This window comes from Protopterus annectens, chromosome 9.part0 (assembly GCF_019279795.1).
Source record: "Protopterus annectens isolate FY-2018-M chromosome 9.part0, PAN1.0, whole genome shotgun sequence".
NCBI classification, from domain to species: domain Eukaryota; kingdom Metazoa; phylum Chordata; order Ceratodontiformes; family Protopteridae; genus Protopterus; species Protopterus annectens.
In genome coordinates this window covers 876583825-876611692 of record NC_056743.1, presented here as the reverse complement: position 1 = coordinate 876611692, position 27868 = coordinate 876583825, and the positions used below count along the sequence as shown (strand labels likewise).

The 27868-nt window shown below is 44.3% G+C and overlaps 2 protein-coding genes across 2 annotated transcripts in view; both read left to right on the top strand.

The window, feature by feature from the left end:
* LOC122811629 (probable E3 ubiquitin-protein ligase DTX3) overlaps positions 1-27868 on the top strand; it is a 1276614-nt gene that overhangs the window by 130125 nt on the left and 1118621 nt on the right. The gene's annotated exons all lie outside the window — the stretch shown is intronic.
* PIP4K2C (phosphatidylinositol-5-phosphate 4-kinase type 2 gamma) overlaps positions 1-27868 on the top strand; it is a 722271-nt gene that overhangs the window by 18121 nt on the left and 676282 nt on the right. Inside the window, exon 2 of the mRNA XM_044083605.1 lies at positions 3810-3956. Coding sequence (XP_043939540.1) covers positions 3810-3956 — 147 coding nt within the window. The remainder of the gene's footprint in view (positions 1-3809; positions 3957-27868) is intronic.

Genomic DNA, 27868 nt, shown 5'->3' with positions numbered 1-27868 from the left:
AAACCTCTTTCCGAAGATCCCTTCCTTCAGAATGCGATCTCTTCAAAACTTGCTTCCACTACTGCCACCCAAAACTTTCATGGTCACTGTGGATCTGAATGAGGCATACCTCCACATACCTATCCACCCAAACCACAGGAAGTGACTGCACTTTGCTGGACCCTCCTCACACTTTCAGTTCACTGCCTTGCCCTTTGGTTTATCCACTGCACCAAGAGTCTTCACAAAATGCCTAGCCCCAGCAATAGCTTATAGCAGAACAAAGGGCATTCAAATTTACCCCTACTTAGAAAACCTCCTCATTCTAGCAGAAGGGGAAGTTGCCCTCAAAGATCATCTTCTCTTCTCCATGTCCCTTCCCCAGAGTTTGGGATTCACCCTCAACCTTGCAAAATCATCACACTCTCCAGCTCTGGGCAAAATTTTCCTACGCTGCAAAATCAGGACGGACTTGATGAAAGCCTTCCTCAGGACAAGGTCTCCTCCCTAGTCAGCCACTTCCAGGACCTCCTCCAAGTCAACCACCTGTTTGCCAGTAACTTCATGTGCTTCCCAGGTCTCATGGCAGCCACAATTCCTAAGCTGCTCTTGGCCAGGCTGCACATGAGGTTCCAGTGGTACCTGAATAATGTCTGGTCACAACACAGCCACCCCACCCAGACTTTCAGGTAAATTACTGCCAAGCCTGAAAATAGAACTGAGGTGGTGGATCCAGCAGATGCAAATAAACCCCGGCCTACCCCTGCAAACCCCTGTACCAATACAGTGCATGCACACAGATGCCTCCAATCTAGGCCTCACTGCAACTATGAACGGCCTCAAGCTGCAAGCCCTCCCTCCAGAAAAAGTACATCAACATAAAGGAGATGCCTGCAGTCCACCTAGCTCTGCAGGCCTTTTTCCCTTTCATGCAACCCAGACCCTGCAAATCTTCAGACAACACAACTGTGATGTGGTACATCAACACATGGGGGGACCAGGTCTTACCTGCTGTGCAGGCTAGCAATGCATTTATGGGAATTAACCTCTCAGAACATACCTCTGCAGGCAATTTGTACTCCATCCCAGGAAAACCATCAGGCGGATGTCCTCATTAGATCATTCTCTCTGCATCATGAATGGATGTTGCACAGAGATGTCTTAGATATTGTCCACCAGTGGGGCACACCTCATATAGATCTATTTGTCTCCCCCCAGAATAGACTATTACAACTTTTCTATACCAAGGATCCCTCCCCACAAGCTTGGAGAGTGGTCGCCTTCACCATATCTTGGAAGGAAATTCCTGTATGACTGCACAGGTTCCCCCTTCTTCAGTCTCTTGCATTGGCAATCACCACAAGTTGCCTCACAAGGTGGAGCTGCACACACAACAGAAGGGATCTCTGTTTCACCCACACCTAGAGATTTTCTGCTTGACCCTTTGGGTGATAAACATTTGATCCCCTTCAGACACTGCTACACTGAGGACATGCTATCTATCCTGCAGGAGGCCAGGAAACCCAATACCAGGAGGTCCTATGTTTCCAAATGGAAAAGGTTCTCCAAATGGTGTCTCCAAAGACCTAGGGACCCCTTCCAAGTAGATGTTCCTCTAGTCCTAGCCTGTGTGTGTGAGCACATAAAATCAGACCTTTCATATTCATCAGTGAAGGTCCACTTGTCCGCCATTTCTGCCTGCTTATCTATGGACCCACTTGTACTTTCCAGATTGGATGTCAAACTAGTTTTAAAAGGGGTTCTCCACATTAAGCCACCAAAGAAACGTATTCCTCCACCTTGGGTCCTAAACTATGTACTAGAAAAACTAACTGTTGCTCCCTTTGAGCTAGCTGGCTCTGTTTCTCTGCAGATGTGCACATGGAAAACTGTCCTACTAGTAGCCCTTACCTCAGCCAGGAAGGTTTCAGAATTACAAGCACTAATGGCATCTCCACCCTACACTACCTTCCACAAAGATAGGGTGACCCTGCGCACCAATCCTTCCTTCATGCCCAAAGTGGTCAATGAGGTGTTGCTGAGTCAGTTTCTCCACTTACCCACCACCTTTCCTTCATCAAAGAGTGACAGTGAGAGAATACTTCACCCCCTTTGTCCACAGGCAACTAAGGTTCTATTTGGACAAAACTCAAAATATCAAAGTCCTATCAGCTTTTTGTGTCCTTCCATCCCAGATCCCTGGGTAAGGCGGTGTCCAAGTAAACTATGTCGTGCTGGATAAGGAAAACTATCACCTTCTGCTACTCCTACCACAGGAAACAATTGCTTCGTGGGGTCACTGCACACTATACAAGAGCTGTAGATTCCTCTGGGGATTTCCTCAAGGGCCTGGACACAACTACCATTCTTGAGGCAGTCTCATGGTCCTCTGTGCATACCTCCAACAAACATTACAAATTGGACCATATCTCCAGAGCCAGAGCAGGATTTGCAAGGGCAGTCTTGCAGGGATTCCTTGAAACTGCAACTTCTTCCACTACCCTTCCTCCTCCTTGAGCTGTGGTACTCTGCCACAGTCAGAATGCTGCAACATGGGAGTAGGACATAGAATAGTTGTGTAAAATCTTACCATAACCATAGATGTCCTTCTCTTCCATGTTGCAGTATTCCTTCCCTCCCACCTATCCCCCTTCATTACATTTAACCTGTCTAGAGAATATCATTTGGCACTACTTAGACTATTGTCCGACTGGGCAGTCAGTTCTGAGGTCTGTGCATGCCGACGTCTCATTTAAGGCCCCTGGTTTATGGCCCTGCATGTGATGTCCCATGCACTAGCAGCAACCAGGCTTAAGCTTTTGCATAGGGGCAGACATTCAGGTCACCTGAGGCAGAGGATGCCACAATCAGAATACTGCAATATGGAAGAGAAGGACATCTATGGTGATGTTAACATTTTGCACAACTATTCTTTGTCTCAATTAGTAAGAAGGTATAAATTGAGAATAAATGAGGGCAGTAATGGCTACTTTGCAAGATGACAGATAAGACCAGGAGATGAGGAAACAAAATATATCTAATTAAAACACTGAGGTCTCTCTCCCATATTAACATTTGCTACTGTGGAAGTCCGACTTGAATTCTGATGTTTATGACTTGTCACGTAATAGTGGAAGTAGCTATTTCTGCAGAAAGAGCATAGTCCACTCAAAAATGAGATTTGTCTTTACTTTTATCCCCATATTACATTGCTGTGGGAATCTCTCCGTAAGAATCTGACCACTGTCCAATATGGTATGAGCATTTCAAGCTGCATTAATTACCCCACGTGATCCTGTTAGGGATGATGCAGCCTTCCCTTCCTTGAGGGGATGGTAGTAAGAGATGTGTTTTGAAATCACTGTGCCTTCTTTTTGTTCAACAGCTTGGATGTGACACTTGAAATTGTTTATTGGCAGAGCACACATTCACCACTAAATAATTAGATCACATAGCTTTCTTTTGTTAGGATCTGTTGTACTGCAAACTTTTGTGTTTATAAGTCAAGTAAAAATGTAGTTCCTATTTTGTAGTACAAAGAGTTGCATCAGCTCTGTATCAAAAAGGTGATATTTAAGCATTTATAAGCTCTGAAATAAATTTTTAAAGTTGTAGATTTTCTTAATTCTTTCTGTAAGTTGGTTGTTAAACATGCCCTGCAAATGGATTATACTGACACAGATTGGGAAGTGTTCCCAAAACTCTTGGGGCTCTTTTGAGGTCATCTTATTTAGGGGGAGGGGCCTTGACATTGTTTTTGTCAGTTTTTTTTTTTAATTCTGCATTTCTGGTTAGTGGTTATTGTAATTGCTTATTTTTCTTAATTTCAGTATATAGTGAAGTGCCATGGTAACTCATTGCTTCCTCAGTTCCTGGGAATGTATCGTCTCACAGTTGATGGGGAAGATACATATGTGTTAGTCATGAGAAATTTGTTCAGCCACCGTCTTGTTGTTCATACAAAGTATGACTTAAAGGTAAGAAGTTTAACTTTTTGTTGCGCTTTACTTGGGGCATTTAATTTTTCTTAGATTCAAAACCAGTAATGACAGTTAAAACCATGGATCATTGTAAAGTTTAGTCTTATGGCATGAGATGTTAGTGGTAAATGCGCAAGTGTGGATACATTTGGAATTGCAACAAATGTGTTAAAAATTTGTCGATTTTAGGTGAGAGAACACATTGGATGTGCAAGGATGTTACTAACATGGAATTGCTGTTTTGTTACTTTGTATTTATTATTTTATTTGTAATTAAAGTTATAAAATGTCATGAGCTGAAATGACAAAGAAAAGCAATTGTCTTTAGTGTTCATTTGTGTTTGCAGGTTGGGTAAAGAAAAGATCCTGTGTGTGTGTTTGTTAAACACTTGACTTCCAAGACATTGTGAAACAGTGATGTGAGAGTGTTCAATCTCGCCTTTGTTCTTACACATGGGTTCGGAGCCGATCCTCGGCTCCGTGCCGGCCGACTGCAAGCTCTGCATCGAGAAGAAGCTCGAGGACATCTAATACCCACAATCCCCCTCTGCCTTTACCTCAGATCTAGTTTGCCGCTGCTGCATTCGCATCGCTGGAGGCTAGCTCGAGGGTTTTCAGATAAGATTTTAACTCTTTTGGTTAAATTTTCAAAAGAACTTGTTTAAGATCACTAGTTATTGTAGTTAGTGTATGGTGTGTGAGTAGAGAGAGAAATTCTCGGCACCGTTAACTTAGTTTAACTTAATTTAACTATATAACTGGTATAGAGTTTTTCGGGGCCTACCACCCCTACTTGGTGACAAACGGACTTACATATCTACCGGATTTGACTGTTTTTCCTGGATTTGACTGTTACTGGACTTGACTGTTTTTTCTATTACTTCATTATGTCTGAGAAAATGAAATCTGGTTTCAAACGTTGCCAGTGTGGCCAAAAGATGTCGGTCACGGACAACCACAGTTCCTGTGTCTACTGCCTTGGCCCTCTCCACTTACAAGAGGACTGTTCTATTTGTCACTCTTTTAGTGGGAGGGTCATGACAGATAGGCGCAGGAAACTGATGGACAGAGGTTTGTTGAAACCTTCTTTCCAGGAGGCTCTGGATGCTTCAGACCAGGCATCCAAATCCTCGAGGGAATCGAAGACGTCGGAGCCCAAGTCATCGGCTCCGAGCTCTTCGGGTAAAGTTAGATCACCGGTTCCACAGACTTCGGGGCCGAGTGGTCAACTGTTGGCAGTTTCCGAGCCTCGAGTCTTGGAACCGGTGACGGAGCTCCCTCCACCGACTCTGCTGAGGTCGGCTCCGTCTTCAATCCCTTCGACTCGTTCTTCCAGGCCCCTTTCCGACACCGATGTGGACCGTGTGGTGCAGAAATTGATGGAGCATACGGCCCTATCCAAGCTTATTATCGGTCTCCTCTCAGTTGATGTCGAGACTTGAAGGCCTGCCACTATCTCCATCTGTTCCTCCTCCGAGACCTGTCCAGTCTTCGGAGCCGGAAGAAGCTGAACTGATGATTGTGGAGCCCTTGGTACCAGAACCGTCTTTTTCTCGGTCGGCACCGTTCACCTCGACTCCATCCGATCCAGTACTGGAGTCTCGGGGCCGAAGATCCATCCTTGGTTCCGGGACCGAAAGTCGGACCGATGTTTCGGTTCCGACGCTCCCTCTCGGGGCCTCGGCGCGGATCGACTCTGTTCCGTCCTCGGGGTCGGTGCCTTCGATTCCTGTTTCGGGGATTCTTCCCATTTCTTCGGAACCGGGAGACACCTCGACTCGGGACCCGGGGGCCTTCGACCTCATGAGGAAGGTGTTGTCTACCCAGACAACCACATCAGCAGGAACAGCTTCTCCTCCCCACAAAGGACCGTTATCCTCCTCTGCACCCACGGCCACGTCCAAGCGTCGGGCACCAGTGTCTCAGCCACCCCTGGAGGGTGCCCCCTCTTCCTCGGAGGCTTCTTCGGATGCTCCCCACGAAGAAGTCCCTAGGAAAAGATTGTGTAAGAGGAGACACTTGGATTCTCCACAAGAATCCTTGACATCTGATACTGACTTAGATGAGTCAGAAGGGTCCCCTAAGTCACCTTCAGAAGATGTCTCTTTTCTGACATCTTGGAGATCCTAAAACAGAGAGGTGACTGGCAAGCCCTCCCCTTCTGAGGATGAGTCAGTTTTGCTGAAGGCATTTGGTGCTCGCCTTCCTCCTCCTGGGTCACTCCGCCTTCGATGAGTTAATGGAGTTGATTGCTCAAGGGCGTGGAGACACCTGACACGGTGGAACCAGTCCCTAGGAAGCCAAATAAGTACATTACGGCACCACAGGACAAGGCTTACCTCACCAAAGGAGTTCCAGTAGACGCCATGGTGGTGGCAGCGCCACGAAAAAGGAGATGTCGGAGTCTTCCTCATCTGTCCATCCGCCTAACAAAGATTCTAGGACCATGGACAGATACGGGAAGCGCATTTTCAGTTCAGCGGCTTTCTATGCTCCCTGAACTATTTGACTCATTTTACACGCTTACAGAGGGATCTAGTCAAAGAGTTGGGAGATACCCTCCAGGGTACTACAGATGCTGCTGTTTCAGAGAAAGTTACAGCGCATCTCAACACCCTTACATCCATTGTAAACTCGTCCATGAGGCTGATATCCCACGCAGTCAAGGATCGAGTAGGGCAGCGGCTTCAGCGATTGCTCTTCGTAGGCAATCCTGGATGCGCTTATGTTCGCTTATGGAAGCCTTCAAGTCTTCCTTTACTAACGCCCCATTTGATGGAGCCACACTCTTTGGCCCTAAAGTAAAGGCGACCCTTACCCGGTGTGAACAGGAGGGAAAGACTCTGTCTGCTGTCGGAGTCCGTTTTTCCACCCCTTCCAGACCATACCCCAAAGGGCAACGTGGTGGGAAAATGTGGTTTCGAAAACCCCAAGGATCTTTCCCAAACACACAGGGTGATGCCCCGCTAGAGGCAGAGGGGGGCAGAGGTGGAAGATGCGCCCCTGGCGGCAGAGGGGATCCGCAGAACCAAGGTCACAGGGATAACCTCCCTGGCAAACCTTTTCAGCACTCCTGAGAGGAGGCCCGACTGTCCTGCTCTGGAGGCAGTCGGGGGTCGCTTAGCTTTATACCCTCAGGCCTGGCAAAACCTTTCTTCAGACAATTGGGTAAAAAGCATTGTTACCAGAGGTTACAAAATCCCTTTTCTATCCACACCCATTCCAAAGAGAAAACTCCCAGATGTACCACCCCATCTGCGAGACCCAGCAGCTACAGAAATTTCAAAGCTGCTAGAAAAAAGAGTCATCCAACCAGTCCCAGCGGACCAAATAGGATTCGGAACTTACTCAAGGTTCTTTTAGTTCCAAAGAAAACAGGGGACTGGAGGCCGATTCTGGACCTAAGCCATCTCAACACCTTTGTCAAGAAGGAAAAGTTCCAAATGGTCACGCTTCAATCGATCCTTCCATTCTTACGGAAGGACGACTGGATGTGCTCAGTAGATCTGAAGGACGCATACTACCACATCAAAATGGCCAGGGCGTCCAGGGATCATTTGCGCCCGGCTGGGAGCCAGTCACTATCAGTTTCGAGCCCTGCCCTTTGGTCTGACTACAGCCCCCAGAGTCTTCACCAAATGCATGGCAGTGGTAGCGTCTCATCTGAGGCGCCTAGGATTCCAAGTGTTTCCGTATCTGGACGACTGGCTCCTGTCTGCCACCACCAGGTGTCAACTGATACAAGCCAGGGATTACACCCTACAACTTTGTACACACCTTGGAATTTCAGTAAATTTCGAAAAATCTTTGCTACAGCCATCACAGCATATCTTATTCATAGGAGCGGAATTAGATACGCATCATTTAGTTCTAAAACTTCCTACAGAAAGAATAGTAGCACTTCAAATCAACATTTCCCTTCTGCTGTCGTCCAGGAAGTCACCGGCAAAAATTGTTCTGAAAGTCTTGGGTCTCATGGCAGCTTCTTTCATTGCGATACCATTGGGAAGACTGCACATGAGTGCTACAATGGCTTCTGTTTGCACAATGGTCATTCCAACAACTTCCACTGACTCACGAAATATTGATAACGAAAACATGCAAATCACACCTAATGTGGTGGTTACAGACTTGCAACCTATCCTCCGGAAGACCATTTGTGCTACCCGCACCGTCAGCGACGATAACCACGGACGCTTCCCTGATAGGGTGGGGGGGCATCTTTCAGGGACAGACAGTCCAAGGCGAATGGACCAATCTGGAGTACAATCTGCATATCAATGTTCTGGAGTTGAGGGCAGTGTTTTTGGCGTTGCAACACTTTGCTCCCCTTCTTCCTCCAGGGACCATTGCAGTTCAAACAGACAACATGTCCGTAGTCTGGTACATAAACAAGCAAGGGGGAACCAGGTCTTACCAACTATGCAGAGAGGCCATGAGAATTTGGCAATGGGCAGAGTCCACCGGTCGCTTTCTGATCGCAACGCACATCCCGGGTCATCCAACGTCATAGCCGACAGGCTGAGCAGGGCAATACTATTGCCTCACGAGTGGTCCCTCAAACAGTCAGTCGCGAGAAGGATTTTTCGCAAATGGGGCCAGCCTACCTGCGATCTGTTTGCCTCCAATGAACGCCAAATGCAGGAGCTACTTTGCCCTATTACCCCTCCAGGGAAGTCCCCAGGGACGCTGGTGCACGATTGGCCCCGGTCTCCTATATGTTTTTCCTCCATTTCCCCTCATTGCAAAGTTTCTACAGAAAGCCAACAACCTTCAGAGGACGATTATTCTCATTGCCCCGTTCTGGCCTCGTCAAATATGGTTCCCCTTTCTATTGCATCACCGCATTCGGGGACCTTGGATGCTGAACCCAGAGCCAGATCTACTGACTCACTCGTCAGGAGTTCCTCACCCATCTCTAGAATCTCTCCATCTAGCAGCTTGGCTGCTCCTTCCTTTTAGCCAGGTCGGTTCCCCTTACATTGGCGGTTCAAGATATCTTAGTAGCTTCTCATAAAGTTTCCACTACAAAGACTTACACCAGTAAGTGGAAACGCTTTGTCTTTTGGGCGGAGTCACATCATTTGGACCCTGTTAGAGCTCCGTTAAACAAGGTTTTAGAGTTCTTGACTGAACTATTTCATGAAGGAGCTTCCCGGGCTACTTTAACAGTACAGTTAGCTGCGATCTCTAACTATCATGTAGCGGAATGTGGTGCCTATTATGGCTCACAGACTTTGTAAAGCCTTTTAAAAGGTTCTTTTCATATCAGACCACCAGTCAGAAGTCCGACATCACCGTGGAATTTAAACCTGTTGCTCTCTAAATTGATGTTGCCACCCTTTGAACCAGCTTCAAGTTGCACATTGAAATTTTTGTCATGGAAAACTTTATTTCTAGTGGCCATTACATCTGCTAGACGAGTGTCTGAGCTTCAGGCCCTTTCGGTCAAACATCCTTATTTAATATTTCATTCTGACAGAGTATCCCTACGCACTAATCCATCCTTTCTCCCCAAAGTTTGTTCTGTTAGTAATATTAATCAGTCCATTGAATTACCCACCTTCTTTAAGAACCACTCTAATAAATTGGAGTATATGTTGCACAACCTGGACGTCCATAGACAACTCAGATTTTATTTGGATAGAACAAAAGATCACAGGAAATCTGATCAACTATTTGTAGCTTTTGCTGACAGCAGAAAAGGTCTTGCAGTTACGAAACGAACTCTTTCTAAATGGCTAACTGACTGTATCACATATGTTTATGAAACCTCTGACCAAACATTATCAGCAAAACCCAAAGGACATTCCACCAGATCAGTTTCTACATCTTTGGCTCACGCAGCTCGCTTACCACTAGACACTATTTCAGCGGCTGCTACTTGGGCTAAACCACATACATTTATCTCTCATTACAAAGTGGACAGGGTTTCTAGGGATAGGGCAACCTGTGGTTCCACTGTGCTCAAGAACGTTCTCCCTTGAGTTCCTCAGGATCATGGAGCTAGGGACGCTACCCATGTGTAAGAACAAAGGCGAGATTGAACACTCTCACATAAAGAAGTTATGTCCTTACCATAACGTTCCATGTGGAGTGTTCATCTCGCCTTGGTTATTACACTCCCACCCTTCCCACCCTTAGGAAGAACGTTCGATTTGGTGCCTGGTCTGGAGTATTCTCCTTCTGCTGTTGCAGTACTAGTGTTACTATCATACCCTTGGTATGTTTGTATATATGTACGTTTATGTATATAGTTGGCATGTGTGCGTGCTTGTGTCTGGTTTGCTTGCAAACTAGATCTGAGGTAAAGGCAGAGGGGGATTGTGGGTATTAGATGTCCTCGAGCTTCTTCTCGATGCAGAGCTTGCAGTCGGCCGGCACGGAGCCGAGGATCGGCTCCGAACCCATGTGTAATAACCAAGGCGAGATGAACACTCCACATGGAACGTTATGGTAAGGACATAACTTCTTTTTATAGGGCATGGCTGTCAGTGTTTAAAATCACTGGACACTTTCAGTAATGGTCAGTGTAACAGTAAGTTGCAACATGCATTTTCCCAGTGGAACATTCAGTGCACTGCTTTCTGCTCTGTTATCTTTCTGTACTGTTTATAGTCCCCCCCCCTTTCAAATGCTCTACATAAGGGGAAAGCTTTTGTCTGAGTCAGTCACAAATGCTTGCTTTTTCCAAACAGATGTCTCAAGCCTTTATTTCCCTGTGATGACCAGTGTAGAAATGGTGCAGTTTTACCAGGGTGTCTCTTGTTTGTTCCTTTATGCATTTGCTGTGGGACACTCTTGCTTTTTGTTTTTAACCTTATTTGGGGCACACCTCCAATGTAATTACTGTCAGGCTTTTCATAGTCTGAATGTTTCAGAGAGCAGCTGGACTCCCCCTTATGCTGTAGTGAAAAACACAAAAAATGAAACGTCCTATTTTACAGCTAGTGTAGTCCAGCTTTGTTGATTTAGATGTGGTAAAAAGACCTGCAAAATAAGTAGTCATCTGTTCAGAAGCCAGTGAGCTGGAATACATGAATGTCCTTAAGGATAGTTCACGTTTTCCTGTGATGTCTACATCAAAGTTTTTAATGGGTTTATATGTTGTTTGCCAGTGTTAAATTGCTTTTTCCTGTATTGCCAGTCAGATCTAAGCTGTAAAACACATTCATTTTTTGCATTGCTTATGATTTTGAAAATTATATATGGTTGTAGATTATTAAAATGTTACATGATGTACTCAAAGAGCTGGGCAGTATTTACTGTCACCTGTTAGTATAATAAAGTACCTTGCCATAATAAACTCTTAGAATTTATTTTATTATTAACAGTGTTACGTAATGAAGTATAATATATGACTGAGACTAATTTAGATTGTTATTGTAAAAACGCACACCATAAACTAATAATTCAAAAATACTGTTTTGTTTAGCAGTTGACTTTAAAGTACTGATTACAGGGCAAGCTTTAGCAGTTGTGGGGCCCCTGAGCTAACATACTTTCCACCTCACCCCCACCTTCAAATCCTATCACACCTGCTGGCCTCCTGGACTTAAGATTGTTTCATATTGGGTTATTAGACATATATCTGCTGTTACTATATGTTAAATGTAAAACTATTTTATTTCTAATCCTTATTAATCTGATGTCAATTTTCATTCTATCCTCAACCTTTGGGTTCGGATCCAATCCCCTCTGATTTGGCTCTGCCTTTACAATAGCTCATGGTAACCAAAAACTCTCAAGCTTCTCCCTTTCCCATAACGCACCCTTCCTAAGTACCACAGATCTCATTTGCTGCTATTCATGTTAGATCTGGTGACCAGTTGCTGTCGAGCAGATAAGTGTGTATAATTGAATTTAAAACTTCCTCTTTGTTTTTTGTGTTCTTCGCTGTTGATCTTTATAGCTTAGCTTAGTTTATGCCCCTTAACTAGCTGCTGCTTTTCTTGCTGTTATTTCTCTCTCCTTTTTGCACAAAAGTACCTCTGAATACTATCATTAGTATTCCTTTCCTTTACACTTAGTGTATTTTCTTATTGCCATTGTTGGTATGCCCCCCCTTCTTTATTTCCTTTTCTTTAAAAAAAAAAAATTCTATCCTTAATTTTTTGCTTAACTTTTTCTCTATTCATTATGGCAGATAGAAAAAGGGCCTCAAGAAAAACAACGAACCAGTGAAAATCACACTTTATTTTCTCTCTCTCTAGCGCCTCGGCTCACCAAAAAGCCTTCAAGGAGTAACAAATCACATAATAATAATAATAATTTTAATTGAATAATTGACTTTGGTAGTGCTATATATTCTTTGGATTTATGTGATTTGTTACTCCTTGAAGGCTTTTTGGTGAGCCGAGGCGCTAGAGAGAGAAAATAGTGTGATTTTCACTGGTTCATTGTTTTTCTTAAAGAAAAAGGGCCACCTGGATTCAAAAAGTGTGGAAAGTGTCAGAGGAAAATGCTGTATTCTGATTCACATACCTTGTGTGTCTATTGTTTGGGACCTCCAGAAAGATCACTCTCTATATGCCACACGTTCAACCGTAGAGCTCTGGTTGAATGCAAGAATAAATTGATTCTTAATGGTTTTCTTCAATCAGCATTCAGTGAGGCATTATCTGGAGCTTCTCCCTCTGATAAAAAGGGCAAATCAATATAATCTAGCCCTTCCTCCTCTTCGTCAAAAACTTCTGAAAATCAAAGAGGCTTCTGTTGGCTTAGACTTCTCTGTCTGATCGGTCAATTAAAAGACCCAAGTTTTCGTATCCTACGACCTCTGATCTGAAAGCAAGGACAAAAAAATGTACGAGTCCATCCACTTCCTTGGATCTGACTTCGAGCAAGACCAAATCTTCACCAGATCAGACACCAATTGATTTGACTTCAAGCCTGCCTGCTTTACCAAGGACCAAATACTCACCATCACTAGACCCGGTTCCATTGAGTGTGCCTTCTCCCTTTCTGGAAAGGGCAAAGTCTCCTTCTCTGTCTATCTGTTCTTCTAGGAGTTTGACCAAAGAGGACATGGAGAGACTAGTGAGAGAGATTCTGTGGGTGAAGAGTATGCCAGGAGCTTCCTTCGCTCCTACCCCTTCAGGTGAGGAGTTCCATACATTGACTACCCCACCTTAACATCCTTGTCTGACTTCTTTCGAAGCTTCAGAGTTCTTGGATCCGAGCCACCCAGCTCCATCTGCTTCAGATCTGAAGGCAACTTTTCTCGTATCTGTTTGCTCCGTGTTCTTTGGTTCAGTCAGAGCCAGAGACCTCAGAGCCGTAGTTATAGTCTGTTCCGAAGTGTTGGGATCAACTCCAAAGTTGTCTGAGCTGTCCCTGCACTTAAGGGTTTCGTAATGGGTTAGTGTGGCTCCAGCTTCTGCCTCATGAGGATTTTCCTTAGAGCAGGGAGGAATTAGGATCCAGAGGCTTCCACTCTCAGATCCGGAGTCCTGTCCCACTAAGGGGAGGTTGACCTTTGAGGTTTTGGAGAGAGCCTTTTCTTTTCCAGCAGCTGTTATGGTCCTTCAGCCCACAGCCCTGTCATCTCTGCGTACAGAGTCTCAACTGTTTTTAACACAGGGACAGTGAATACCGAAACCCTAGGCTCCGAGCAGGGCATTCCCATTTTTCTGATATCTCCTCAAACCATGCCACTGAGGAGGTCCCTAAGAAGAAATTGTGCAAGAAGAAGCCCTCTTATTCCCTGGAAGAATCGGTCATGGAAGACTGACTTTGATGAGGAGGAAGGGTCCTCAAGGGCACCTCCTGACTATGTCTCCTTTGGAGGTCTTCTGGAAATTCTGAAACAGGTGATTGGAAGTCCAGCAATCATTCATCTGAGGAGTCAGTGTACCTGGAGGCTTTTGGCACATGCCAGTCTATCTCCTGGATGACACCACCTGCTGATGAGCTCATTGAGTTGATCCCTCAGCGGGCATGGAAGGCCCCCTGCACCATTGAGACAATTCAGCGGAGACCAGACAAAACTGTTACTTCTCCTGAGAACAAACAATTTTGGACAAAAGGTGTGCCTGTGTATGCCATGGTCATGGCAGTGGCCACGACGAAGGAAATGGCTGAGAATTCCTCTGTCCATCCTCCACCAAGGGGTCTCTGGTGATGGATAGGTTCGGAAGCATGTCTGTGCTTAAACATCCTTCTTACGGTCCCTGGACTACCTGGTACACTTCACTATGTTACAGAGGGATCTGATTAAAGAGCTTTCAGATAGCGTCTCAGGATCAGTATCTGAAGAAGTACAAACCTCTGTTACTTCCCAGTTGGCTACCTTTCCAGTCTGTTTCTAACTCTTCCATAAAGCTCATTTCACATGTAGCCGAAGGAACGAGTAGAGAGGTGGGTTTAGGCATTGCCAACAGGAGGCAAACTTGGATGCATTTGTGTGACTTTGTGGACCTTTACAAGTCTGTGTTCTTCAATGCTCTGATGGCACGTCCTTATACGGCCCTAAAGTAAGAGAGACATTGTCCAGGTATGAGAAAAATGGGAAGAACCTATCTGCATTGGGCGTACATTTCTCCAGTCTGCAGCGGTTCTTCTCCAGGAGTCAGTGAAGCAGTGGAAAAATCTGGTTCAGCAAATCCCAAGGGTCTTTTCAAGACGCACGGGAAGTAGTTCCCCCATGGGGAAGAGGGGGGAGCTCCAATGGTAGATGCCACCCTTGTGGCAGAGGAGTCCCACAGAACCAAGGGTCCAGAGAAGCTTTCTTTGGCAGGCCCTTCATAGTTTCATAGTTTAGTACTAGGCTATCTGCCCTGGGGCATTTATAAGCCTAGCCATAGTGATGAGGCTTTCGCCACCCCATGTAATGGTACAAAAGTGCACAGAATAGATTTGGAATACTGTGCCTCTGTCTAGTAGTGACGCAGTGAAGACCCCCTTGCATAATAGAATTAGTTTACTGTGCCTCTGTCTAGTAGTGACACAGAGATGACCACTGGGCTAAACCTACTATCTCCCATCCACTCGTCAAGATTTCTCTTGAAGAGAGTCAGTGAGTGGCTCTGCCTAACATGAACTGGGATTCTGTTCCAGAGTATGGGAAGCCTCTGAGTTATGAATCTGTCCCTCCAGCATGTCCTATTCATATTTGTGCTGAGGTTTAAATCTTTAGCTCTCGTGGTTCTGATGGATTTGGATTTTTTGAGGTGGAGCATGTCCATCAATTCCTGATTGGACATGGCCTTGTACGTCAGGCACAGATCACCTCTGAGTAGGCGGTATGCTACTGAATAGAGCTGGGTTTTCTTTAGTCTGGCAGCATATGACCTATGTTGGAGACCCTTGATCCTCTTGGTGAGGTACTTTTGGGGTCTCTTTAGCTGTTGCAAGTGCCAGGTGAGGTACATACCAAATGGGGCATTGTACTCAATCATGGGCCTGATAAGGGAGGAGTATAGGGGTACAATGACCTCCTTTGATCTGGATGTGAATCCCTTCATGATAAGGTGGGCAAGGTAGAAAGTCTTTCTAACCACTTTGGCAATGTGGGTGTCAAATGAGAGGTCACTATCGACTTGGGTCTCCAGGTCTCTGATTACTTTTTCCGTACTCAGTGGGTTACTGTTTATGTGATAATTTGTGGGTACTTTGTTTTTCCCCAAAGGGGATGACTATACATTTTTTGGCATTTAGTTTAAGGCCATGACTCCGGCACCAGTTGTCCTTTTCAGTGAGGCCTTTCTGTAGGATGTATGTGTCAGCTGGTGTATCGACTATGGTGCCTAGTTTGCAGTCATCTGTGAACTTTGTCAGCCACAACCCTCCCATGTTTGCTTTCACATCTGAGAAATAAATGCCGAACAAGAGGGGTCCCAGGACGGAGCCCTGTGGGACACCACTTGTGACAGGCTTTGAGTCTGACATGGCTCCAGCGATTTTGACTTTATGGGTTCTATCCTTTAGCCAGTTTGCAACCCATCTTGTGACACATGGATTTACATTTAAGCTGTTGAGCTTGTCTATGATGCCTGAGTAGGGTATTGTGTCGAAAGCTTTAGCCAAGTCCAGGTAGGCTGTATGGACTGCTTTGCCCTAGTCAATGGCTCTAGTGACTGTTTTGAAAAAGTCAACCAGGTTCAAAAGGCAGGATCTGTCCTTTACAAAGCTGAACTGGGTGGGATCAAGTGTCTGTAAGTCCCCAATGTCTCTGAGTTCCATAATGATTCTTTCCATAGCTTTGCAGACCAGGCTGGTTAAGCTTATGGGGCGGTAGTTACCAGGGTCTGTAGAGGTGCCTCCTTTGTGGAGTGGGACTACTGTTGCTGTACGCCAGTGTTCAGGTACATATCCTGTAGTAAGGCTAAGGTTAAATAGCTTTTTTATGTGCGGGTTTAGCTCCTCTTGGAGTTCACGTAGCATGCAACCCGGGATACCGTCAGGTCCCATTGATGCTGTGTTTTTAGCTTTGCTGAGGGCGGTTCTCACCTGGACATCTGAGATGACAGGGAGGTTGCATTCAGCTGGGATAAGTATTTCTTCTTTTGGGGGTGAGGGAGGGGAGAAATTTGCACTGAACCTGTCTGCCAGAATGTTGGCAATATCTGTGGGTTCAGTGAATTTTTTTGTCATTGTGAACTAACTCTGAACATATCTGGGGGTTTCCGCCCAGGTTTCTAACATAGCAGAAGAAGGCCTTGTGATTATCTTTAGTGTCCATAGCGATTTTTCTCTCAAAGTTGGCATTGGATGTTTTTATGAGAGAACGTAGCTTTCTACTAGTGCTGATCAGAGATGCCTTCTCTTAATGGGATTTTGCTCTGTCGTGCAGTAGCTTCCTTTTGTTATACAATTTGTTTATGGCTTGTGTCCACCAGACAGGACGCCTGCCCTTGGTGGAGAGGGTCTTGGTTTTAATTGGGATTGCATGATCCATGCATTCTTGGAGATGTCCGTAGAAAGCATTTTTGAAGAATTCTGCATTGTGGGATGTGGTTTCCACTGGCCCAGTGGGCTTAAAAAGGATACCATCTCAGTTTTAAGAAGTGTAAAGTCGGCTTTTGAGAGGTTTTTCACTGTAGTCTTTTGTGTTGGGGGTGGAGGTGGGATATGTATATCTAGGGTGATTAGTTTGTGGTCAGATCTCACTAGTGAGGGGTATACTTCCGGTGTGGAGCACTTTGTCCCCATGTTTGTGATGATCAGGTCTAGTATATTATCTCCCCTTGTGGGAGAGGTGACTAGCTGTTCCATTGCATTTGAATTTATGAATTCCAGGAACCTTTGGGCTAGGGTGTTTGGGCTAGAATAATGCACCCAGACTATGTTAGGGTAGTTGAAGTCTCCCAATATGATGGTGTTTGGTGAGACATTCATATCCTCCAATGTCTTCAGGAAGGCTGAATGGGGTTCCTGAGATTGGGAGAGTGGTCTGTAACATGCTACCAGTTGTATAGCAGTTTTGCCTACGGTTAGTTGCACCTGGATGGTGTCTGATGCTTCATGTGTTGCCACTAACCTGGAGGTGTGGGTGTCCTTGATGAATATGGACACTCCCCCCTCCCTTTTTGGTTTGGCCCGAGTTTTGGGGCCGAAAAGCATGATACAAGGTATTGCCTGGTGTAGCACTGGGGTGCTCTCAGGAGCCTTGAACCAGGTTTCAATTACTGCACAGACATCGATGTTCTCCATACTGAGGAGTGCTTAGAGAGCCTGCATCTTGAGATTTAGACTTCTGGCATTGAGCAGCATTACCCTTAATTTTTTTCCATTTTTGTTTTCCAAGGAGGTGGGTTTGTCTTTTGAGCCTTGCCTAAAAAAGGCACTATGGGGGTGGCAAGAGCCTTAGCCAATATCCGGAAGCCCAGTGGTGACAGATGCAAGCTGTCCTCATGGCAGCGTGGCTTGTCCAGCATGTCATCCCAAGCAGACAGACATTGGATCCCCCTAGAATGACATCAGTATTTGAGCCAATTATTAAAGCTGATCGTCTTGTCTGTGTATTGTGGCATCATTCTTGGTGAGGGCAAGATGCTGGTCAGGGTCATACCAGCCTGGGCTACATAATCAGAGAGCTCCTCTGTCTCTCTTCATGTAGTCCAGGGAGGTAGGTCTCGGGTCATTCACGCCGGCATGGACAATGACGGAGTCATATTTGTACTTGCTTTGGAGTGACCTGAGTGCGTGTGTTATCCTAAAAGGTGGCCTGATTGCCCTGCTCTGGAGGCAATCGGGTGTTGACTATCCCTGCACCTGAGAGCCTGGCTGGAGATGACATCCGTTACCTGGGTGCAGGGGATCATTTCCGGAGGATATATTGCACCCTTTTCCCTTCCTTCTTCCCCAGTGCAGACAAATCCCTGATGTTCCACCCAGTCAGAGGGAACAAGCAGCTATTTAGGTGCAAAAACTGCTAGAAAAACGAGTCTTCCAAGAAGTCCCACCAGACCAGAGAGGATCAGGAACTTACTCAGGATTCTTTTTATTGCCGAAGAAAACAAGGGACTAGAGACCAATCTTTGATCTTTGCAACTTGAACAAATCAGTTTGAAAACTAGTTCCAGATGGTCACAGTTCAGTCCATTCTTCCGTTTCTGGTAAAGGACAAATTAATGTGCTTGACAGACCTTCAGGATGTGTATCATCACATAAAGATGAACAAACAGTCCGAGAGGTACTTGTGCTTCCGGCTGGGAGCAAGTCATCATCAGTTCAGAGTACTGCCCTTTGGTCTTACCGCAGCCCCCAGGGTGTTTACCAGGTGCAATGCAGTAGTGGCAGCTCACTTAAGACTGCATTCTGGGTGTTTCTGTTTCTAAATAATTGGCTCATTTCTGGCTCGACCAGGCATAAACTATTGACGGCAAGAGCAATATTCTTCAGATGTGTTTACATCTAGGAATAACTATAAACTATGAGAAATCATATTTGGAACCCACTCAAAGTTTAAACTTTTTATAGGAGCAATTCTCAACACAAAAGAGACAATAGCCTCACTCCCCCCCTTCAATAGTGGAGGCAGTCAGGTCGCAAGTCACAAGAATAATTTGCAGCAACAAAATGCCTGCTTGGCTGGTTCTTCAGACTTTAGGATCCATGCCGACAGCAATAACTCTAGTCCTGCTGACCAGATTTCATATGAGAATTCTGCAATGGCTGTTATCAGCACAATGGTTTATCTTTCAACAACCATTGTCGAGTCGAAGATCACCAATATTTGCAAAAAAGATTTCAAATGGTGGATTATATTGGATCAGATACTACAAGGTTGCCTGTTTGCTCTTCCCCAGCCCAAGGCCACAGTGACCACGAGCGCTTCCCAGCTAGGGTGGGGGGCATTTTCTGGGCAAAACGGTCCAAGGCACTTAGTCCTCCACAGAGGCCAATTTGCATAGGTCAATGTCCTACACTGGACCACACCCAGTTTGGGTTCGTGAAGGGCCGATCTTGTCTCCTGAACCTGATTGACTTCTTCAAATCAGTCTCCAGATATGCGGATGAGGGTAAAGTGGCCCACACAGCCTATCTGGACCTCGCCAAGGCCTTCGACACCATCCCCCACTCTGGAATCGTAGATAAACTTACTAAGCTGGGCATAAATCCCTAAGTCACTCGATGGGTTGCCAACTGGCTTATTGACAGAATCCAGACTGTAAAAGTAGCCAACTCCAAATCCAGCTCCAGACAAGTAGAGTACCTCAGGGTTCAGTCCTAGGACAGCTCTTGTTTGGTATCTACTTCTCTGAAGTTCAGGCCAACACTAACGGACCCTGACTAACAAAGTTCGCAGATGACTGCAAACTGGGAGCCATTATTGAATCCCCAAATAATGTGGATATTCTACAAAAGGGCCTTACAGAAACAGATGCCTGGTGCCAGAGTCATGGGCTCAAGCTTAATGCCAAGAAATATATAGTTATCCCCTTTGGGAAAAACCATGTACCCATGAATTACCACATAGGTGGCAGTACATTAAACACCGAAAGTGTGATGAGAGACTTAGGGACACAGTTGGACAGTGGTCTCACCTTCAATAACCACATTGCCACAACAGTCAGGAAGTCCTATGTGGCACACCTCATCACTAAGACCTTTTCATCCAGAAAAAAGGTCATTGTCCCACTGTGTTCATCTCTCATTAGACCCATTATAGAGTACAGTGCCCCATTTGGTATGTACCTCACAAGACATCTGCAACAGTTGGAAAGGCCACAGAAATACCTTACTAAAAGAATCACAGGCCTAAAGCAGATACCCTATGCTGACCATCTAAAAAAACTCCAGCTATACTCTGTGGCATATCATCGACTCTGAGGCTATCTCTGCTTAACATACAAGGCCATGTCAAACCCAGAGCTGTTGGACATGCTCCACTTAAAGAAATCCCAATCCCTCAGCCACATGCTCCAGGGATCTAAACCTTGTCATCACAATGAACAAAACATGTTGGAGGGATAGGTTTCTGACCCAGAGACTCCCCATACTCTGGAATAGACTGCCCATACATGTCAAGCAGAGCGCCACCTTGGCCCTCTTCAAAAGGAACCTTGATTGGATGGGAAATTCACCCCGGGGATCACTTCAGTCACCCTGCTAGACAGGGGTCCAGGGAAGTAAGTATTGTGTGAAGAAATATCCAGGAAATTGTTATGGCTAGGCTTTGATAGGCCCTAGGGCCAATAGCCTAGTACCAACCTTTGAGTGATTTTTAGGGCTGCAGGCTTTCCAAGATTCTCTTCCCTTAAGAATGATTGCAGTTCAATCAGACAACATATCAGTTGTCTTGTATGTCTAAACAGGAAGGAACCAGATCCTACTGGTTGTGTCAAGAGGCTGCCAGTGTGGCAGTGGGTGATCTCATCCAACTGCCTTCTCATAGCCACGCATATTCTGGGGATGTCCAGTGTGACTGCACCTGCTCAGCTCGTCTGCTTTCTTCTACCCCCACTAATGATCCCTCAATCAGAATGTGACAGAAAAGATATCCCATCAGTGGGGTCAGCCTTGCTGCGGTCTTTTCGCTTCTCCCCTAAACAAGTGCACTACTTCGAGCTGATCCCCCCCCCACCCCCAGTTGGGGAGTTACCAAAGGATACGCTTCTTCACAATTGGCCTCTGTCTCCTTTATGCCTTCCCCCCAACTCCATTAATCCTGAAATTTCTACAGAAAGCTGTCGGGTTGAAGAGGAATGTAATCCTTATTGCACCATATTGGCCTTGACAGATTTGGTTCCCCCTTCCTCTGACCTCCACTTAACTTCACCAACCATGGATTCTAGATCCAACTCCAGACCTACTGTCTCACCCAAACGGCATGATTCATCCAGATATACCCAATCTCAAGCTGATGTCCTTCCTGGCTTCTCCATTTCCATTAATAGCAAGACAACCTATGCTCTTCTCTTTAGTCCGACAACTACTCGTATCTGTTTATAAACCATCTGCACGTAAGCTATGTTCCAGTAAATGGAAAAGATTCATTCACTGAGCATTACAAAATAACATTGATCCCTTCTGTGCAGCTGTTAATGATTTTCTTGTTTTTTTTTTTTTTTTTTTAGCCCAGCTTTTCAATGAAGAGTCATCGTCTTCGACTATCAAAGTCCATTTGGCAGCAATATCCAATTTCCACATTGGTTTCCACGGTTCTTCAGTTGCTTTTTATAAATTCTGCAAAGCATTTTTGAGAGGAACTCTCCTTTTAAGGCCCCTTAAGACCCTCTTCCCCCTTGAGACCTAAATTTGGTGCTGCAGGCTGTTGTGCATCTCCCTTTCCAAACCAGTAGCTAAGTGTAATTTCAAATTCCTTTATTGGAAGACGGTCTTCTTGGGAGCCATAACATCTGCATGAAGAATTTTGGAAATTCAAGCCTTATCTTCCAATCTGCCATATTTGATTTTTCACGACGACAGAGTATCTCGGTACTAATTCTTCCTTTTTACCAAAAGTGGTGGTAGAAGAAAATATCACAGTCAACCAATTTACTAGTAGTTTTTCCAAAATTTGAGAACAAAAGTAAATGTTGCATTTATTAGATGTTCACAGACAGTTGCATTTCTATCTTCATAGAACCAAATATTTCAGGAAATCTGACCAATTATTTGTTTCCTTCTCAGATGTTAAATTGGGTAAACCACTTACCAAAGTAACTTTATCCAGATGTCTTACCAGTTGTATTCCATTAATTTATGGTAATTTGGGCATGGTCATGCCAAAATCTTTACAAACTCATTCTACTAGAGCAATGGCAACTTCATCTGTTTTCCAGTCTAGAGCCTCTATGGATGACATTTGTGCAGAAGCAACTTGGGCCACCCCTCATACCTTTGTTACTCATTTCAGATTGGATCTGGTCACCAGGTGTAGAGCATCATTTGGCTCAATGGTGCTGTGGAATATCCTTCCTGGAGTCCACTCAGGGTCTAAGGTAACTGGGAACTCTGTCCCATAGGTTGAGGATAGACTGAAAACTGGCATCTTTGTAATCACAGTAGTATTCCATCTGTGTTGCCCATTTTCATTCTTCCGCAACTTCCCACCCACCAGCCCCCTACTTTGAACTCCTAGATGAGTGAGTATTTGTAGGTGGGCACTTACCTTTTACTAAGCTCAAGATATAGTGTCTTTGTATCTTTAGCATTTTTTCTTTTATTTCTATTAGCATGTATGATCTGAGGTACTTAGGAAGGGTGCATTATGGATAAGGGGACAAGCTTGAGAGTTTTTGGTTACCATGCGCTATTGTAACAGATGGCTCAGATCCAAACCCATAGGTTGAGGAAGAATGAAAATAGACAACACAGATAAAAGGTTGTTTACTCACCGTAACATTTTATTTATATTTTCATTCATTAGCTTATAGTAAAATAGAAGGTAAACACTCCACTTAGAACACCATCTTTGGATGATGCTGCAGATTACAGGAAGCTGACGATGCTACTCTAAAGTAGGTTCATTTAAAGATGAAAGCTAGTTAAATCATCTGACTCATCACTGTCTCAAACTCTTGTCTCCCTTCCCTTTATGTGCGTTAATGTCAGAAGTGCAGACCAAATGAGCCACTGAGAACAGACTGGATGATTGTGGGAGACTGGCACCAAAAAAAAAATGAATATTTTGTAAACTCGGTTATACCTTGTAATGATGCATCATCACTTTTTTCGTTCTTGGGCTTCTAGTCACCTGAGTGCCTGCATTGATTCCCTTGCCAAATTAATTATCATACATTATTACAGTCTGTGTGTTTTGGTAAAACCACCTAAAACTGTTAAAAACACCCCAGAGTATTCAACAAGAATGCTAATACTTCAACTACTGCTTCTAATGATTATGATGATCTAAGGCTTCCTCAGGGAAATGCAGTTGCTGGCACACGCACCCTCACAATTATTTTTGAAAGTTTGTTTATTTGGTAAACTAGCAAAGTGAATTAACACTTGCATGTCATTTCCAACCATATTCCAGACCACATGGCAACAGTAAAGGTTTCACAGAAAGATAGTGAGGAAATCAGAATGTGGAAAGGAAATACTAGGGAGGATGTCGGGATGTGTGGCATGCAAAACCCAAACAATTTTGTTCAGCTTTCTGCAGTAAACTTCGCTCAAAACTCCTGTCCAATCCAGTCAAAGCATTTTCTGTGTTTAGGATCTGCCATCCCCACTTTTTTTTTGTCAGAGACTCAGTTTGTGGTATCCCTGAAGTACCTTTTGAGTCAAACTGCTTCTGTTAACCATTTTTCCTCCTTTAGCCAAGTGAAATCAGTTTTCTGTCCACCTTTTTCTTCCTTCGACTGAAAACACACCGTTAACGTTTCACCTCTTTGGGATTACTTTGCTCCCCTCTGTAACTCCTCTAATTGTTTCTGTACTATACTGTTGATAACATTCTATCACAAGAGTTGGTGATCAAAAAGTTACTCAACATCGCTGTCAGTTTTTGCTTACTAGCATTTGATTTTCATACCTGCTGAGTCAGTTATTTCTTATGTCATTCATTAGCAGCCAGTCATACATTCCACATCAGCAAGAGAAGCAACGAAAATGCAGTACGCAAACTATTTCATATGGTGGTGTCAGTTTTTCATTCTGACCTCAACTAATGGTTCGGATCCAATCCCTCAGATCTAACTCTGACATTGCTAAAGCTCATGGCAACCAAAAAAACTCTTGAGCTTTTCCCTTGCCCACAATGCACCAACTCTAGTTACCTCAGATCTCGTTAGCCACTTCCAGCAAAATATGTGGTCATCCAACTCTCTCTTGCTTTGTGTAAGATAAGTGCTGAACACTTGTAATTTCTCTCATATTTCTTACTAATTTCTCTTTCTGATATATCCCCTAATCCCTTATGCTTCACCTTATTTCCTTACCCATCGCCTTACTGTTTGTGTGTGTGTATATTTTCTTCTTGAACTTCTGCTTTCTTACTTTGGATATTAGCGTTAGTATCTTCTTTTTCCTCTACAGTACAGTAGTAGAGGGTTATCTGCCTGCAGGTAGCCCTCAGTCGGCCTGAATACCAGAGACTCAGTATTTCTGCGTTGGATGCTGTCGCTCCAGGACTGACGTCAGGGGGTATAAAAACAGGCAACCAAAGACATTACATCAGTCTTCCTTGCCGGGGAGCCCAAAGCAGAAGCAGTTTGCAAGTGCCGGTCGGCCACTACCTGAATTTTCGTTTACGAATTGAATAATCCTGAAGTCTTCTAAAGCTAAGTACCCCGTTGGGGGGTCCTTTTTTCTTGCTCTTACCGATGTCAGAAAAAGTTAACAATTGTCTTGCTTGTGGAAAGCAAATAGATCAGAGATTTACATTCTTACTGTGTCACCTGTTTAGGCTCAGACCATGATGTTACCTCGCTGTCGATTTTTTACCTTATTTAATGCCTGAACCATTTGTAGTCTGGCTCTCTTTGTCGCTAAATTCTTTCGCTCTTGAGCTCTGTTTTCTGAAATGGCTTCGGTAAGCCATCCGACTACTGATATTCCAAAAAAATGTAAGGATAAAGACAGAGACAGACCGCATAGGTCCAAAGCTGCCGACTATGCTTCCATTAAGCTAGTCGCCAGTCTGTCGGTACTCAGTGAGGCACTTTCACAGCCCCTGATGCCCACTTCAGTGGATTTGCAGGCGTCTACAAAGACCCATTCGGAGTCCAGTATGCTGCGAGACTCTTCGACTATGGAACCTGCGAATGTCTCTACCTTGGATGGGACCAGAGCCGCTGTATAGGCACCGGCTTCTGAGGCAGTTCTTCACTCAACCGATGTTCGACTCTAACCGATGACTTCTTTTTTTAACCAAAACTACTGAGTTTCTTAGGCCCAGAGAACGCACTACACCTAGAAAACCGACGACCAAAGTGCATGCAACTGCCTACATGCCACAAAAACAAATGCTTAGAATGGCAGAAGACCTTATTACACTGATTAGGGAAAGTCAGCCTTCCCCTGCTAAGAGAAAAAAAGAGACCAGTCCCCTACAGCTTCTACAGACCAGCAGTCCAATGATTCTGAGATTTCTGATTATGAAGACATGCCCTTATCTGCTTATGAGGATACAGATGCAGAGGAATTCATTTTCTCTTTGCTTCCCCTCCAGAGGATTTTTCTTTTGGTGAAACCTTGCATACCTTAAGAGAGCATTTCCACGGGGAATGCCAAGACTATCCTCAGTCCAAAAGACTCCGAGAATTCCTAGGGTTGCCTCAGCACAGGCCTTTAGTAATACCCCCTGTCCTGGATGTTGTTGATGTTTCTATGGAATCCAGTCTTACTCTTGATACTTTACCTCCTGCCCCTAGAAAACCAGACAGGTACTACAGAGTACCTGACGCTCACAAATTTCTTTTCAAGAATCCTACTGCTGACCCAGAGATTTCCCAGGGGCCTAAAGGTATCAAGGCTACTACAGCCAAGAATCCCACTCCTTCGGACAGGGATTCCAAAGCTTTGGACAGATGGGGTAAGAAGGTATATACCTCTGCAACTTTTGCTATTAGGGCATTGAATCATCAGTTTCATATCCTGAAGTACCAGCAGCAAATTATGGAACTTATTAAACAAAAAGTGGCACCTTTACAGAAAATCAAGAATTGCACCAGACCAGATAAAATCCGGAACTTAGTGCCAAAGAAGACAGGGGACTGGATACCAATTCAGGATTTCACCAAACTAAACAAGACAGTTCAAAGAACCAGGTTTTGGATGGTCATGGTTCAGTCCATTTACCCTTTTTTGGACAAGGATGACTGGCTGTACTGAGTAGACCTTCAGGACGTGTACTATCGTATAAAGATGAACTGACTATCCAGAAGGTATTTACACTTCTGGCTGGGAGCCAGTCATGATCAATTCAGGGTACTGCTCTTTGGACTCGCCACAGTCCCAGGGTATTTTACCAAATGCATGGCAGTTGTATTAGCTCATCTCAGATGGCAAGGATTCTGAGTGTTTCTGTACTTTGATGACTGGCTCATATCCACTCCGATCAGGCATCAACTCGTATTTGCAAAGAACCAGGTTCTCCAGACTTGCTTTCTTCTGGGGATAGCTATAAACTATGAGATGTCTCATCTACAGCCTTACCCAGAGCCTAGAGTTTATAGGAGCAATTCGCAGTATGAAAACTACTATTGCATCCCTGCCCCTATCAAGAGTTCAAACAACAAGGTTACAAGTCAAAAAGATAATCTGCAACATCACGATTTTGACCTGTCTGGTCCTTCATAGGGACAGGTTAACTTTATGTACCAATGCATCATTCCTTACAAAGGTGGTGTCAGAATCTGGTATCAGAATCCAATATTAATCTGTCTATTTTGACTGTATTCTTTATAAATTTTCTAGCAAAAGTGAATAATGCACTACAGGAGCGGCCTTAAGTAAACTGGTACCCTAGGTAAAAGGGCTTCACCGTGCCCCCCCCCCCACAACACCTGGTGCGCCCCCATCATGGTCTACCTACATCAAATAAATACTGGAAAAGTGCCCCTGCTACAGCGGCGCCCTAGGCGGCGGCCTAGTTGGCCTATGCCTAAGGCCAGCTATGATGCACTACACTTATTGTATGTTCATAGGTAGTTGTGTTTTTACTTAGCTGATCTGATTTTCTGATGTTCTTAGTCCTGTTTTTCATTTACAGAACCTACATTGGGAAAACCAGTTACTAAAGTTGCACTATCTAAATGGATAAGAAGTTGCATTTCCTTTGTGTATAACAAACTGCACATCACTCTTACAAAAACAGTTCATGCTCTACTAGATCCTGGTCAGCTTCTTCAGTATTTCAATCCAGAATGTCCATGGATGATATTTGTGCAGTGCCTACTTGGGCTACTCCCCATATCTTTATTACTAATTCCAAATTAGATCTGGTCAAAAAACAAAAAAGCTGGACTGTACGCTAAAACCACACCGCTATTCACAAAACACAATCCAGTTAAATGTTTTTTGTTTAGCCCGGTGGCTAAACTTCATCAGCCAAATTACTATACACCATTCCTTTCTTAAATAACATGCAAATTACAATTTAACCAATTATTCAATTTATAAATAATCACTAGTTTATAGTGAATATTCTCGCCTTAAATTAAAACAGTTTAAATTGCATATATGCATCTAAGACCATACAAAACAAATGTCTATCAATAAACCATTCTAAACATTAATAAAACTTAAACCTTAATTTAAATATATTCAGCATACACCAATGTCCAACCCTTAGGAATAACTTTTTTAGATATTATGTACGACTCTTAATTGAAACCATTACCTACCATCAATCATGGAATATAAAGCGCATAAAAAACTTGTAGGGCTGAAGCTAAATTTACAAGGTAAAATCAACAATTCAACATAAAAAACTAGCCCTATGTTGTACAATATTGTACAAAAATTGGCATCATAAAAACTTCACAAACTGTGACAAGAATGATATTATTCAA